At 36.5% G+C, this 17,343-nt stretch overlaps 1 protein-coding gene across 3 annotated transcripts in view; it reads left to right on the top strand.

Annotated features, from left to right (window-relative positions):
- Positions 1-17,343, top strand: part of FBXL4 (F-box and leucine rich repeat protein 4) — a 78,358-nt gene that overhangs the window by 45,178 nt on the left and 15,837 nt on the right. For all 3 annotated transcript variants that reach the window (XM_038554779.1, XM_038554780.1, XM_038554782.1), the window contains one exon: positions 16,443-16,514. In XM_038554779.1, coding sequence (XP_038410707.1) covers positions 16,443-16,514 — 72 coding nt within the window. The remainder of the gene's footprint in view (positions 1-16,442; positions 16,515-17,343) is intronic.

Raw genomic sequence — 17,343 nt, 5'->3', positions numbered from 1 at the left:
GAAAAACTTAGCCAGGCAGTGTTCTCTTTTCCTACTTCTGAAAGTCTGTATTCAGTGCTCTCTACCTATACTCTGTTCACCTCTGTTGTCTTCTCATCCTTGGGCTCAATATCAGACACTGACATGGGTACTCAGTAGCTGACAGGAATAAAGGGAGAAGGCAGCACGATCCGCTGGGCTCTTAAGCAGGAGCTACTACAGTGGTATTCATATCAATCTGCCAACACCTCCCTTGTCACTTAAGCAAAGCATCATGTCACTACTTTTTTCTTCAATGCATGTATATTTCCTGTCCTGTTCTCAGTTGGTGGATGAAGAGCAAACAGGGAATAAGAAGACACAGTTAAGGGGTTTGGATTCTCTCTAAGCCTTCTACATAATTGTTGGCAGTACATTTAGATGTTATAAACTATTTTGAAAAAAAGGAACAGCAATTAATTTTAAATGCCTCTGTTGGCTTTAAGGAAATATACGAGAAGAAAAAGAAGATACAAATTTGAACTTCTTCAGAGAGTTTTTTTTAAACAAGGAATACAAATTATCCAGTGCCACTTTTACCCATTTTTCTAAATTCTACAAAGCTCTAAAATAAGCAAAAATTATTATTATAAAATGTTGAGTCTGTTATAGCATTTAACTTCAGAGAGGTCAGATTTATGATTTGGTAGAGTTACACTTTATGTGCCTATATATAATTTACACTAATAAACATACATCTGTGCCATTTTGTAAGACTTAAGTCAGTTTGTGTACATAGTAAACAAAGATTTAGGGGATATTGGAGACCTGGGTTTTAGTCCCAAAGTTTCGGAAAGCTTCCTAGTATATTATTTGCTGGCCTAGACATTTTGCATGTAATTTAATTCCTTTTTTGGAAGATTTTATTTATTTATATATATATTTGCTTATTTATAATTAATAAAAATTATTAAATATTCATTTATTTATATGAGAGAAAGAGAGAGTAGGAACAGGAAGGAGGAGTGAGGGAGAAGCAGATATCCTGCTGAGCAGAAAGCCCAATGCATGGCTCAATCCCAGGACTCTGGAACCATGACTTGAGCCAAAGACAGACACTTAACCAACTGAGCCACCCAGGCATCCATATAATTTAATTCTTTACACTAGTCCAATGAAAGTAGGTGTCACTCTCATCTTACAGATGATTAAATGAAGGTCCCAAAAGATTAGTAACTTTCCCAGTGGCACAGGGCAATAAGTTAGAGTTGGGATTTGAACCCAGATTCGGTGGTTTCAGTGTTAAGTTAAAATTATAAGATAGGGGATCCCTGGGTGGCTCAGTGGTTCAGCGCCTGCCTTTGGCCCAGGGCATGATCCTGGAGTCCTGGGATCGAGTCCCACGTCAGGCTCCCAGCATGGAGCCTGCTTCTCCCTCCTCCTGTGTCTCTGCTTCTCTCTCTCTCTCTCTCTATGTCTATCATAAATAAATAAATAAATAAATCTTTAAAAAAATAAATAAAATTATAAGATATATAAAAGCATAGAATGGTAGTTATTCTAATAACTTGGCTGCCTCTATTTTTTTAAGATTTTATTTATTTATTCATGAGACACAGAGAGAGAGGCAGAGGCATAGACAGAGGGAGAAGAAGGCTCCCACAGGAACCCTGATTTGGGACTCGATCCCAGGACTTCGGGATCACACCATGAGCCGAAGGCAGACGCTCAACCACTGAACCACCCAGGTATCCTGGCTGCCTCTATTTAAAGCAGAGAGTTTATCCTACTACCTATTCCTTTTCTAGTTTGCAATTGGTAAGGAAGTATAACATTAGAACTAACATATACAATGTCATGATCCAGTATAAGATATAAACTATTAATTTATATTCTATAAATATTTTCTAGTTGAAACTACTACAGGGAAGTGGAATTTTGGTCTTTTATTTTTATTATGAACAAACTTACTTTGAAGTCTTAGTTTTGCATTTATAAATAAGTTATTTAAATTATATTTAGAAATATTTAAGTAATAGTTTGTGGAATCAGTACATAATAAACTGCTTTAAGAAAACAGTTTATATGGGATCCCTGGGTGGCGCAGCGGTTTGGCGCCTGCCTTTGGCCCAGGGCGCGATCCTGGAGACCCGGTATCGAATCCCACGTCGGGCCCCCGGTGCGTGGAGCCTGCTTCTCCCTCTGCCTGTGTCTCTGCCTCTCTCTCTCTCTCTCTCTCTCTCTCTCTCTCTGTGTGTGTGTGTGTGACTATCATAAAAAAGAAAAGAAAAGAAAACATAGGCCAGTTCTCAATATTATACCATAGTGGACAGTAGCACTGGGACAAATAATCCCACAAATAATTCTGGTATATAAAATATGATGTGTTGTTGTTGATATCTAGTGGTGTGTTCTTAAGTGGTTAGGCATACCAGGCATGTTATAGGTCTGATTACTCAATAAGACTGAGGACCCAGGAGGATGAAAGTATAGTAGGGTCAGAATTGCCTTACATGCTGGTAGGTAGATTCTGGTGTGCTGATGGGGCCCCTTCCTGAGCCCCTGGTGAAATAGGCAATGAGCACAGGGCAGTGGGCTTCTCCCTACCTGACACATTTCACCATCAAGGCTGCTGCATTGACCGGTGAGCCTCGTGTGTCACCTTGTCAGAAACTGGGGTTGTATCCTCTCTCTCTCGCTTTTTCCCAAATAAATAAAATATTTTTTAAAAAACAAGGGGATCCCTGGGTGGCTCAGTGGTTTGGCACCTGCCTCGGCCCAGGGCATGATCCTGGATCAAGTCCCACATCGGGCTTCCTGCATGGAGTCTGCTTCTCCCTCTGCCTGTGTTTCTGTGTCTGCCTCTCTCTCTCTGTACCTCTCATGAATGAATAAATAAAATCTTAAAAAATAAAATAAAATAAAATACTAAAAAATAAAAAAAACAAGTTTACCCTATCACATTGGCTATTGAGAAGACAAATTAAGGTTATATGTTTAAAAAAACTACACACCTTGTGTAGAAATTAGATAAACTTGTGTAAATGTGAAAATGGTAGTTTAGATTTACTCAAATAGATTTGCTCAAGTATTTCCACCTCCATGAAGTATTCTTATAGATCTTCCAAAGTAGGAGTATCTTTCCCATCATGTGCTAAGGGAAATTTAGGCTAAATTCTCTCTCACCTTTTTGATTTATTTCTGGTACAAGGAATGTTGATTCCTAAATTACGAACTCCATAATTAGAAGGACCATGTTTGACTATATACTTCTTCATGACTAGTACATAGAACGGTGTCTGGTGTTTACTGTAGTGAACGTATTAGTAGGTATTCAGTACATTTGTGTTGAATGAATGAGTAATAGCTAGCTCTTATCGGTTCTTTTTTTTTTTTTTCATTATTAGATAAGCACATGTATTAAGCAGATGGATAGGTAGATCTGCAACTTGAAAAACTTGTAAGAAAATATTTGAACTGTATTTGTTCAGAATTTTTAGCTCTAAAAGATAGTGAAATATAGTTCAGCTTGTTTTATTCATTTATTTCATGAGATCTTTTTCATTTTTTAGATGTGTTTGCGATTGAGATGAAAAATTGTTTCATCAGAGAAATAACAAATGTCTTCTTATAACTCAACCAAAAAAATCACTAAATAAGCTATTTGCTGAGTTAGTGTTATACATTTGTTGAACTTCAGTGGATGCAGAGCAGTAAACGTACGCCTACTAAAGAACAAGATACTATTATGATAAAGAGAGATAAAGTAGACTGGTGTGCAGTAAGCCCAAATGCATACTAAGAATGTCACCGGTTTGTGCTTCGTTGGAGAATGACCCTTGTTGGGCAACCTTTTTAGATGCAGTGGCCCTTGAGCCAAGACTTATGCCTTATTTTACTATGTGATACCAGAGAAACTAGTGAAATGGATTGGCAAATAGGGTAGTTTTCTTTTTAATGAATTTGATGGATCTTCTAGGGTTGTATAGACAACATTTTAGGCAAAAGATGGAAACTTAGAAAAGAAACTTCTATTGAACTTAGGTTCTTCTGCTATTCATGATGAAGAGATAATTGTAATAGACTTGGATATATAATGATGGGAATGACTTTGTTTTGCCCCACTGGTCCTTTTCCTCTCTGTTCACAAGATTCTTATTATGTATGATAAACATTAATTACAAGTACTACTTCTGCCATATGTGATGATGTATTTTCACAAGAGGAGGGCTGTAAAAATTTAACTCATTAAATAGACTTTTAAATACTTAAAAGTAAATGTTTTATTTCAAAGTGATTTTAGACTTTAAAAAAGGTAGCATAAAAAGTAGATTCTCCTACCATATGCATAATTTTTTTTTCCTGAACCATTTGAAAATAAGTAGAAGATACTTTACTTCTAAAGGGGCATATATCTGCAACCTACTCTTAAATACTTGTGTTCTGAGCTGAATTGTCTCTCCCTCAAATTCATATGTTGAAGTCCTGTCCCCAGCACCTCATAATGTGACTGTATTTGGAGGAAGGGTCTTTCAAGAGTTAATTAAAGTTAAATGAGGTCATCAGGATGGGTCCTAATCCATTATGATTGGTGTCCTTATAAGAAGAGGAGATTAGGACACAGATATACACAGAAGGAAGAGCATGTGAAGACGGGAAGAATACGACCAGTTTCAAGCCAAGAGGAGAGGCTTTAGAAGAAACTAACCCTGCTGACACCTTGATTTCAGACTTCTAGCTTCCAGAATTGTGCAAAAATAAATTTCTATTGTTAAAACACCTAGTCTATGGTACATTGTTCCAGCAGCCCTAATAAACTAATACAGCTTATAGAGGATAGCATAACAATAACTTTTTAACATATTGCATAAAAAATATCTTTAAGAGAAATCCTGTGCATTTACTAAAACAATCTGGATTAGTGTTAGAAGTTGGAGCCTGTTTACCTTTTCTTTGTTTGTAAAAAAAAAAAAAAATCTGGAATGGGTGTAAGATGGGGCATGATAGTAGCTCAGTAAGAATGTCATTCTGTTGCTTAGCAGCAGACAAGAAAACCAAGTGTGTTTTTTAAAAGTTGGAGTTATAAATGGAACACCTGCATCCAGTTTTGATTGCCTCACTTCAAGAATGATAGAGCATAAATTGAAAGAATCTGAAGAAGTGAAAAAACTGATTATAGGTATTGTGGGGGACTAGTATATGACAGTAATCCGCAAGTCTGGTTTGGCAGCTGTTGACTTGGCCTACTAGGCAGGGACGACAGTTTCAAGGACCCCACTGCCTTCATCTTCATCAACTAGAAGACAACAAAAGTAGCCGATCTTTACTTCTGTTGCATGTCAGCACTCTCCTCATATTTTCTGTCATCTGTGCCAGTTTATTTGGCAAAGAAGAGATACATACATGAAAATGCATACCACCCTGTGCCTCAGCTGTCCCACAAAGGATACATACACTGTCTTTTGAAAGCAGTATGATTTGATTTAGTGCCATGAATTTGCTTTCTGACACAGAGATAATGGTGGTCTCCTTACCACATTCTTATTTGATTTAAAGAACATGTTATTTTATACTGGTAAGTAGAAGTAGAGATGGCCTTGCCTTGAAGGGAGTCAGTGCAGCTAACAAACTTAAATGAAAGAGATGGCCACTCACGTAACAGAGCTGGTGTGGGTAACAGTCCAAGAAGAGAAATCGAGATAGGAAAAACCTATGTTGGTCACCTAAATCAGCTAATGCAGGTGGTCATTGGCTAACTGCCACTTAAATGCAGTCCACTTCAGACATATTAATTTGGCTGGATAATGTATAAAACAAAAGGATATTAATAATTTCTTCTTACACAGGATTAAGAGTTAAAAATTAAAGTAAACAACTTTTAAAGTCTTTAATATATGTCTCCAGACAAGAATATATCTATACTTTTTTTATCCTGATAGGCTTTATAGAAGTGCCAGTGGGAATGTGAATCTTTTGGTGGGGTTGATTGTATGTGACCCGAGAGAATAGGCTGTGGTTCTTTCAGGGTCAGGGTTCATTTAGGGTCAAGAAGTCTGACTTGTCAGTGCAGTGAGGTGGGATGTGGGGGTAGTGTCATCTCCTGGGGATCAGACTCATTATCATCTACCAGTAAATCAGATATAAAAAAATCTACCCAGAAAGGACATCATTCATTAGAGATAGCTGATTAGCACATTCTCTCACTGTTGGCATATCATAAGGGAAACCAAATTATACTTATAAAACTGATTTGGTGAGTTTAGAATGAGAACACTGAGAATTAGTTATGTGACTTAAATGATTAAAGGCATCAGCACAGAACAGGTTGACACTTTCATCCTAACAGGAAAGAAGATAGATAAAGTTTTTGGACTAGTGTGCTCTTTTTCAATGGAACAGTGTCAACCAATATATGCCTCAGACTCCTCTTACATGCTTCTTTGACAATCCAACCCTTACTCCTCTGATTGAAACTATATATATTTACATATAGTCAGTAAGGTCACTATCAAGTTCAGCTGGTATGGAAACTGCCATGACTTTGTAACTGCAGATCTCTGCCATCATCTATTATGGGCTGATATGGAAATTTGTCAGTGTAGTATTCTGGGAGCAAAGCTGTGTTCAACTGTATGATTACAAAAGAGATCCACAACAACAGGGGCAAAAATAGGTTTTGAAATGAGGCTTCAGGGTGGCCAATGTCTGTGATTTAGTCCAAGATTTTGTTCTATCATACATTTGACCTTTGGGAATTTAATAAATTATTTGAACCATATTCTGATATTCAGTTGTGATTATGTGTCATTATATAACCCATATCACACTGTATATTTAAACTGTATAAAAGAGAACAATTTGTTGTAGAAGGTTCATAGCAAATCTCTGTAATTGAATTTAAATATTCTAGAATAATGATTGTCTCTATATATAGTTTCAAGTACTTTAATCAGTTCTCAAAATACTTCAATTTTTATTCTATTTCCCTTCCTCAGATTTATTGAGATTAGAACATTGGGGCAAAAAAAATTAGAGAAAGATTCATACATATATATGGTTTTTTTCTTTTCTTTTTTTTTTTTTTAAGTAATCTCCATGCCCAATGTGGGGCTCAAACTTATTACCTGAAGATCAAGAGTCAACATGCTCTACCAACTAAACTCATCAGGTGCCCCCATACATATGTTTATTTTAAATTATGCTAATTGATTGTGTTTTTTGGATTTCTTTGGTGGAATCTGTTATGCAAATTTATGAATTTTCATAGTGAATATACTTTTATAAAATCTCATTTCATTACTTGTAGATATTATTTTGATGTTTTTGAAATATAATGATCAGTGAAAGTGCATTTGTTTGTGATCAGGTGATGTCACAAGTCTCTATTTAGCTAATATATTTCTATAATATATAAACTTTTAACGATCCTTTAGAATGGTTTCTAGGAATCATTTTTTAGAGTAGAGAATACTGATTTGGAATCCTACTTTCCTATATTAAGAATATTATAATTAAGGGTTGCATTCTTTATTATAGATAAGCAACAATTAATTTTAACTGAGCAACAAAGGTCATAAACTAGTTATAACAACTATAAACCTGTATTAATATAAAATGGTGAACACAGTCCTGCACACATTGATTAAACAGTGTCTCACTGTATTATAAAATGTACATGCCATGCATAAATATGACTCTACTAAGCCATAAATCTGGACTGTCTAAAACTTACATGTGAGTGTAATAAACTTTAGTTATCATCTTATTAAGTATTGTTGGTTAGGACTTTAGAAGTCTGGAGAATGGAAGGTTATGTAGTTTATAGGTTGCATTTCTTTAAAAACTGTGAATGAAAATTTGAATTTCCTTCTTTTACCTCTTAATAAATTTCCTTATAATGAGGAGAGGCATTAATAATAATTCTCTATGCCATATAGTTATCCATTGGATTTTGAAGCTGGTTTGTAGTTAGATTTTAGGTGGAATGCAAAAGAATTCTTTCTTTAGGAGCATATATTCTACTACTAAATGCCAGCCTTCACCTACAGTATGTTTTGATAATTCTTTTTTGTTGTTGTTGCTGTTTTAAGATTTTATTTATTTATTCATGAGAGAGAGAGAGAGAGAGAGAGGCAGAGACATAGGCAAAGGGAGAAGCAGGCTCCATGCAGGAAGCCTATGCAGGACTCAATCCCGGGACCCGGGATCATGATGTGACCCAAAGGCAGACGCTTAACCACTGAGCCACCCAGGCACTCCTGTTTTGATAATTCTATAGGAGAAATTAACATGGATCCAGTCACTCCTTAGTGAATTCCTTTCCATGGTGATTTAAATAAGGTTGGGCCTTTGTTTGAAAATTACAAACTCAATTGAAAATGAATCAGCTGTTTTGCATTATTAAAGCTGAAAGCTATTTAAATTGTATTTTAATTTTATAGAGCTACTCTTGTGCTTCTATTGAATTTTACAGAACTAATCAGAATTTGTGGACTTGGGGATCTAATAGATATCTTAAGTCTTAAATAAGGGATTCATACAATTTTTCACTTTTTATTTCTGAATTCCTTTTCTATAGCACATTTGATAATGTAGCTTTAATCCATCCATTTATGTGTTCTAGACCTGTAGAAATGCTGAAAGCACTCATTACGGTAGAATCGTTCTCTTAAGTAGTGGCGGACAAACTTTTTTCATGAAGGCCCAGGTAGTAAATACGTTAGGCCTTGCAGGCTATATGGTCTCTGTTACAACTACTCAACCCTGCTGTTGTAGTGTAAAAAACAGCCATAGACAATACATAAATGATTGGGTGTGCCTTTGTTCCAATAAAATTTTATTTACAAAAGCAGGCTGTAGGCTGGATTTGGCTTGCTGGCAATAGTTCGTCAACTCCTGCTCTAAATCATTGAATCTGTGGTCTTCCCCAAAGCGGGCCCTTTTATATCTGGAAACAAAGAGTTCATTTTTCTTTAGTTTCTCCTAGTTTCTCCTCTTCGTTTCAGCATCTCTAGCAGTCCTTTGATTCTGAATTGCATAGAGAAAGAATGTCCTAAAGATACTCAGGGAGGAAATTAGTTAATTGGACCTAGAGAAATTGCACACTATTGTTGTATTCTCTAAACCTGGGTACTCCCACAGTTTCTGGCTTCTCATGAGCTCTTCTGGAGAAAGTCATGAAACTGTAAACTTGTACTTGTTCACCTCAGTGCTACCTGTTTGTCCTTTTGTTTATCTGTTTTTGATTCCTGGTTGCATTCTTCACAGCATCTCTCCCAAGGTCATCCTTGTTTCCCATAGCCATCACTTCCATCCCCTTGTATGGGAGTCTCAGCACTTCAATTCCCATCTCTTATTTAGCAAAGTTGTGTAATATCATTTGACATGAATCTTTTTTATTCTGTGTTCCTTCTTTAAGGCGGGTATGAAAATAATAGTTCTCTCTACTATTAAATGAATTTTTAATCCCCAATTTGTGCATACTGTAAGTTATTGTAAAATATTTGCATAAATATGTATGGTATGCCATGAATTCCTCTTCTGTGGCTTGAAATTCATCCAGAATGCATCTACCCTTACACAAAATATTTTCTAAATATATAATTATGAGAATTTTAATTCAAAAGTATGTTGCCTGTGCCTCAAAGTCACAATCTTTAAGCTAAATGGTAAGCAATAGATAGGCTCCTCTCCTTAGAGAGGAGTCCAGACAGGTTGATATGCTGTTCTTGGCAACACATTTTTTTTTTTGTCTTACTCTTAATTTTAATTAGAAGAACTTATTTAATAGGAATGTACCTCAAACTTCTCAAGAGAATCTTCTTGTCCCAACATGGGGGTAGTTGGAGCTAGGTGAGTGTGTTAGATGGCTGTCCAGGCCACCCCAGGGATTGGATGGAAATCTTAGAGAAGGGAGGGATTTGGGCCTGGGCACATATACCAAAAAGTATATAGTACCCTGGCATGAGTTGGACCTTGTGGTCAGAACTGAGCCAAGCCTCTCCTGGTTCTGCACTATCCCTAGTACCACTGCAGAGCAGGACCACTGCACTTTCAGTAGAAGTGCTAGTTCTGGGTGGGGGCAATCTGCAAGACTATTAGACAAGGAAGAATAAAAAGAGTGAAGTCAGGGAATAGGAGTTCAAAGAAGTAAATGAAAGCGTCTTTTAAAATGGAACAAGAGAGATGCCTGGGTGGCTCAGTGGTTGAGCGTCTGCCTTTGGCTCAGTGGTCCCGGGATCAAGTCCTGCTATGGGGAGCCCGCTTCTCCCTCTGCCTATGTCTCTGCCTCTCTCTGTGTATCTCACAAATAAATAAATAAAATATTTTTTTAAAAAAGGACTAATAAATTATAGAACATAGACTGAAATAGCAAGAACAAATAGTTGTGGAAAAGAACTAGTTAGGGGCACCTGGGTGGCTCAGTGGTTGAGCGTTTGCCTTTGGCTCAGGTCAAGATTCCCAGGGTCCTGGGATCGGGTCCTGCACCAGGCTTCTCGCAGAGCCTATGTCTCTGCCTTTCTTTGTCTCTCATGAGTAAATATATAAAATCTTTAAAAAGAAAAGAACTAGTTAGAAATGTAGGAAATAAACAATAGTCATTGTAATAAAAATTGATTAAGTTCTACATTGAACAGAGAGATAGAATTGCTAAATTAGAAGGAGGTTTGAGGAATGCACTTAAACTTAAGTGCATTCAAAAGCTCTGAATGTCAGGCACCACTCTCCGTTGTTTGTATAATACACACACACACAGTTAATCATCATCATAATCCTATTCATTGATTTAATAAATATATATTGTGTCTACTCTATGCCAGTCACTATATTATTTATTTATTGTTGTATATAGATTACCCCCAAACTGAGTGGCTTAAAACAATTGACATTCATGATGTCACACAGCTTCTGTGGGTCAGGGACTGGGAGCTGTTTGGCTGAAGAGTCTTGGCCCAGGGTCTCTAACAAGGTTGCAATCATCTCAGAGCTTGACTGCAGCTAAAGGACTAGCTTCCAAGCTTATGTGCATGGCCATTAGCAGACTTCTTCCTTAGCCATTGGTCAGAGGCCTCTGTTGTTCTCTATAGTATGGGCTTCTCGATAGGCTTTCTGTGTGTCCTTATGACATGGCAGCTGGCTTCTCCTGAGTGAGCATTGAGGGAGGCTGGAACCAAGAGGAACCATAGACCTGTTATAACAGTATGAGGGTTCTCCAAAGACACAGTAATAAGAGGTGTGTGTGTGTGTATGTGTGTGTAGCTTTATTCTAAGGAACTGGCTCACATAATTATGAAGGCTGGCAAGTCAGAGGCCCACAGGGTGAGTAAGCAAGCCGGAGACCCAGAGGAGCCAATGGTGTAGTTCAGTCCAAGTCTAATGACCTGAAAACCAGGAGAGCCAATGTTTCCAGTCTGAAGGCTGGCAGACTTGAGACCCAGGAAGAGTTGATATTTCATTGTCAGTCTGAAGTCAGGAATAAGCTGATGTGCCAGGTTGAAGGCCATCAGGCAGGAAGAATTCCCTTAACTTGGAGGATGGTCAGCCTTTTGTTTTATTCAGATCTTTGATGCTTGGATAAGGCCCATCCACATTAGGGAATTACCTGCTTTCAATCTACTGATTTGAATATTAATCTCATCTGAAACCACCCTCTCAGAAACACCCAGAATAATATTTGAGCAAATATCTGGGCACCCTGTGGCTCAGTCCAGTTTCCTATAAGTTAATCACCACAGTAACCTAACATACCATCATTCCTACTATGTTCTTTTGTTGGAAGTAAATCACTAAGTCCAGCCCCCACTTGAAGGGAGAAGAACTAAGGAAGGAAGAAGTATAGAATAATTTGTGGACATATTTTTTATTTTTATTTTTATTTTTTTTTGTGGACCTATTTTTTAAACTACTGTAGGCACTGGTCTTGGGAGACTCCAGTGTTCATTATTAGGAGTTCCAGAAGGGAAAAAAAAAGGAACAAATGATAGAGAAGCAACATTTTAAGAGAAAATTGTTAAGAATCTTCATCTTTCTTGATGAAAGATGTCTTTGAATCAACAATGTTTGCTCAGGATACCAAACAATAAGTGAAAATAGATCTTTAGATACATTGTGATGAAACTGCAGAATATGAGATAAAGGGATAAGAGCTTCTAGAGAGAAAAGAAATATTACCTACAGGGGAAGAAAAGGCTAATGATAGACTTCTTATCAAAATAATAGAGGCTAATAGGTAATGGAGTAATACTTTTAAAGTAATGAAAGAAAGTGAGTATCATCCTAGAATTTTAAGTCTGAATAAATTTCCATTTAAGATTGAGGGAAAATATAAAGGCAAAATAAGGTATTTAACTCTGTGACTTAAAGGAGCACCTGGGTGGCTCAGTCAGTTAAGCATCTGACTTTGGCTCAGGTCATGATCTCAGGGTGCTGGGATCGAGCCCCTCACTGCGCTCCATGCTCAGCAGGGAGTCTGCGTGTCCCTTTTTCTCTGCCCCTCCCCCTGCTCATGCTTGCTTTCTCTCTGTTTCTGTTTCTCTCAAATAAATAGGAGCCACCTGGGTGGCTCAGTCTGTTAAGTGTCTGCCTTCAGCTCAGGTCATAATCCCAAGGTCCTGGGATCAAGGCCCACTTCGGGCTCCCTGCTCAGTGGGGAGCCTTCTTCTCCCTCTCCCTCTGCTGCTTCCCCTGCTTGTGCTCTCTCACTCTGTCTAAAATAAATAAATAAAATCTTTTAAGAAAGATATAAATAAATGGGAATAATGATATGTACCTTATGGGTTATTATCTGCTGTGTTTACTGATATATCTCAAGTGTCTATACAGTCCCTAATACAGAATAGACATTCAATAAATATTTGTTAAATGAGTAAATGAGTGTGTAGGGTTGCTGTGAGGACTAAACATAATAGGGTTGTCGCAAAGATTAATATATATAATTATAGCAGTACCTAACATGTTAATAATGACTATAAATGTGTGTTAAGATTTTACCACTCGCAGACACTAAAAGAACTATTAAAAATATTCTCTAACAAGAGAAATTCAGTGAGAAGTTTTCATATATAATCAGTTGTGACACAGAAATTATTAAAATGCCAATAAATCAAATACAGTTGACCCTTGAAGAACTTGGGTTGACTTATATGTGGATGTTTTTCAGTACATATAGTTCAGTAGTCTGCATGCATTTTTCTCTTCCTTATGATTTTCTTCATAACATTTTCCTATATCTAGCTTGCCTTATTGTAAAAATACAGCATGTAATACATACAACATACCAAATATGTGTTTAACTGACTGTTATTAGTAAGGCTTCCAGTTAATCATAGGCTAGTAGTAGTTAAGCCTTGAGGGTGTCAAAAATTATACTTATGGGTTTTTGACTGTGCAGAGGTCAGCACCCCTAACTCTCATATTGTTCAAGGATCAGCTATAATGACCATAGGGGAAGAAAGTAAACTAATCTTTTCTGTATTTTAAAAGTTAGGCTGAAATCTTTAAGATGATTCTAAAATTCATACAAAAGAGCAAAGGACCAGGAACAATTAAGAGTTTTGAAAAATGAAAAACCTTACCACATTTATAGACTTATTACGAAGTATAATAATTAAGATGTAAGTGTTGGTGCAGAGAGAGGCAAATGGACAAGAGGAACAGAATGACCCAGAAATAGACTCATTCACATATGGAGATGTGAAAATATGACAAAAGACACCACAAATGGGTGGATAAGGTAGAAGTAGAATCTTCAACAAATTGAACCAGGAAAAGTGGTTATTTTTAAAGAAAAAAGTGAAATTTGATATCCTGCCATGTATAAACATCCATTACAGTTGGGTTAAAACCTAAGTGTAAGAAAAAGAAAAACTTCAGTGCTGTCATTTAAAAAGAAGAATATTCTTCCTTGGATAACGAGGAACTTTTTAGAAAAGACAACAGAATACAAACAGAAAGGAAAAAGATTGACATGACTATATTAAAACTTAAAATTTCATGTCTCAGAAGCTTCTGTAAACAAAACAAAAGCCAAGTCTCACATTTAGAGAAGATACTTGTAATGGATAGAGCGGACAAAGATTCATATCCAGTGTAGAAAAAAATTCCTACAAGTCAAGAAGGAAGAAACAGCCTAATGGAAAAAATCAGCAAAGGATATGATTAAACAATTTATGGAGCAGGAAATAGGAGTTGCCCATAAACATACGAAAAGATCTTCAGCCTTGCTAGTAATCATACTAATGCATATCATACCATTCCATGCTCATCAGGTCGCACACGTTAAAAAGGATGAAAAGACTATGTTGGCAAAGATGTGGAGACCCAGCACTCTTGCTTTGCTGATGGGAGAGTAAATTGATGCAGGCACTCAGGAAAGCTGTTTTGCAAAATCTAATAAAGTCAAAGCATACTGTAAACCTAGAAATTCTTCCTTTGGTATGTGCTGTAGAGAAATATTCTTCTATAAAAAGCACAAGAAAGCACTTATAAAAACGGTTATTTTAACATTCTTTGTTATGATGAAACATAAACTTCATCAAATGAGCATATATGTTGTGTAATATATTTGCATAATGGGATAGTATACAACCGCTAAAAAGTCAGTGAACAAAAGCTGTGAGTAGCGACATGGACCTCAAATACTTGTGAGGAAGATGCAAAAGTATATGTGCATTTATATAGTACCCTTTGTATAGAAACCATGTAGAACAATATATGCTATTTATGGATCCATAATGTGTAATAAAATTATATAATTTTCAAGCATATTTTTAAACACCAAGTCATGATAAAGGTTGCCTCCAAGGAAGTATGTGAATGGTTGTAGGGATTCACCAATAGAGAAGGGTAAGCAAACAAAGTAAAATGTTAAGGTTTGATAAATCTGAGTTACAGCTAAATGGGTATTCATTATATTGGATTCTATTCTTGTCTTGAGATTTGCCATTAAAATAGTTTAAAAATAAATTCCCAACAGGTTCCTTGAATGAGATGTGTGTATATATATTTTTTGTGAGTCCTCATCCACGAGAATATATGGAATTCTCTAAAAATTCTCTAGTATGTTCTAGATCTTGCTTATGAGAAAATCTTAACAAACAACCTTGTCATACAGATCTGGTATTTTAATAAAACAAACCTAATGTCATTTTACCATCTATTAGTAAGTTAAAATAGCTAAATATTATAGGGAACCTGAAAATTAACTTATCTTCATAGATCTCAGCATTCTGAGAGCTACATGGTTATTAGCCACATGCTTATAAATGTGATAAGTGGTATTGAAACTCAAGCATAAAATCATAAAATCAAATAAGCTTTTTTTTTTAATCTTTCTTTTTTTTTTGGCTAAATTTAAAGAAATACCCAACAGTGAAACAATTAGCCTTGAATTTGGTTTTGTTCTGGGACTGTTTGAACTATTATTTTATTTTTGCCTTATTTACTTTATCTGTATTTTATATGAAATAGCTCATTATTTTGTCAGTGAGAATCTCATCTGGGTTTGAACTCCTGTTTTGTATTGTCACTGACACATTCTTCATCCTTTCCCTGACCGGTACTTTTCAGTTTCTGAACTGAACAGATTAAACAGAGGTGGTCCATTATCATTTTCATTTTAATTGGATAGGATTTAGTTAAAATGTTTAAAACGAAATTTTGCCACATAAGTTTGAGTAGGTTTTTTCCTACAGATTAAGAAAAAAAATGTGAATGCTTTGCATTTTTTTTTTTTTTTTTTTTAGTAATTTTTCCTGGCAGGCATTCCATCGAGATATTTTAGGTACGTTGATTATGTAGCAGTCCAGCATACCTTTGGGTTTCTTTAGTGGTGAGACCGTTTTCATTGCACAGAGCAGATGGGCTTAAATGGCAGGAACATGACTAGAAAGTGCATGTTATATATGTTCCGGTCAGCATGTCGCTGGTGACAGGTGCTCAATGGTTGTTGGTATCGTTGTCAGCAGAGAGAATCCTTTGACATTAAAGTCACCAGCTCAATCCTGATTTGGGGTGACTCTATTGGCAGCTCCATCAGGCAGCAGCTGATCAGTGAATGTCAGAGCTGCCGCTGTTCTTCAGAGTGGCATGAGCCCTCTCTGGGTTTTGGCTTTTTTTTTTCCTTTTTTTGAGGGACAGCCTGTTTAGCTTGTCTTATTGTTCAATCTTAAGGAGACTTTCGAATTGCTTACCTTTGGGAAATGGGCTGAGAGGTCACAGGGAATTATAGGTTTCGGTGGGGCATGCAAAACCATATACGAAGTGGCGACTCACATGGAAACTGTAATGATTACCTTGACTTCAAGCCAATCAATGGTGAGAGCACCTGGGGACTCATTAAATGGCAATTGTGGTATCTGTAACTTAGGTTTTCAGCTCTATTCCAGGAAAAGCAGTGACAGCCTTTAATGTCTAATTGACCTCTTCTCTTTGTTTCACTTTCTTTCACCTTCCATATTTGCCACCAACGTGGTCCCCGATGGCAGCAAACAGCGCTGCTTAGCATTTTGAACTTCTGTTCAGAGCTTCAGCACCTCAGTTTGGGCAGTTGTGTAATGGTAAGTATTTGACAATTCTTTTTGCTCCATCACTTGTTCTTTTTCTCTTCCCGTGGGTGAATTTTATCCTGACCCACCCACTCTGCACTCACCCACAGCCTTTCAGATTTATGGTGAACTACTGTGTACCCTGCTTTCAAACATTTGTCTTAAATTGGAGAGCATGTCTTTGAAACATTGACATTATTTATCTAGGAGAGCAAGGAAAGAAGTGTATGTGGCAAAAAAAAGTTTGGTTCTGCCTCAGGCCAGATGTTATTTCAGACAAGCTGTTTGCCTCTCTGGGTTTCTTTACAAAATATCAGTTATGCCCAGATGACAGGAGCTCAGTAAGTTTGTCACAAAGCTGATTTTAAAGTTCTGAAATTCTTTCCTGGAAATGTCGATGATTTAGGTACATTTGGTTCCTGTTTTTTGTTTGTTTGTTGTTGGTTTTGGTGTATGTTTTATTGTCCTTATTGGTTAAGATAAAAAGGATGGATACCCTATGTTAGAACTCAAATTTTTTTGAAACGTTACTGGTCCTTTAAACCCAAAAGCATAGGGACGTTGGACTAGATCATCTTTAAAGTCCTTCCGGATTTAAAATTATGATTTGATGTGCCATTGAATGATATAATGGAATGAGCTAAATTTTTTTCATCTAAATTATGTGGCTTATGAATAAATACTGAGACTCAAGGGACAGTAGAATTTTTGGTATTTGTATGCACACCTTAGGAAGTACATCTCCCACTGCAACAACAGTCCATCCTTCTTTACTTTCTTTTTTTTTTTTTTTAGATTTTATTTATTTATTCATGAGAGACAGAGAGAGAGACAGAGAGAG

This window comes from Canis lupus, chromosome 12, assembly GCF_011100685.1.
Source record: "Canis lupus familiaris isolate Mischka breed German Shepherd chromosome 12, alternate assembly UU_Cfam_GSD_1.0, whole genome shotgun sequence".
Lineage (NCBI taxonomy): Eukaryota > Metazoa > Chordata > Mammalia > Carnivora > Canidae > Canis > Canis lupus.
This window is presented reverse-complemented; position numbering and strand designations above follow the sequence as displayed.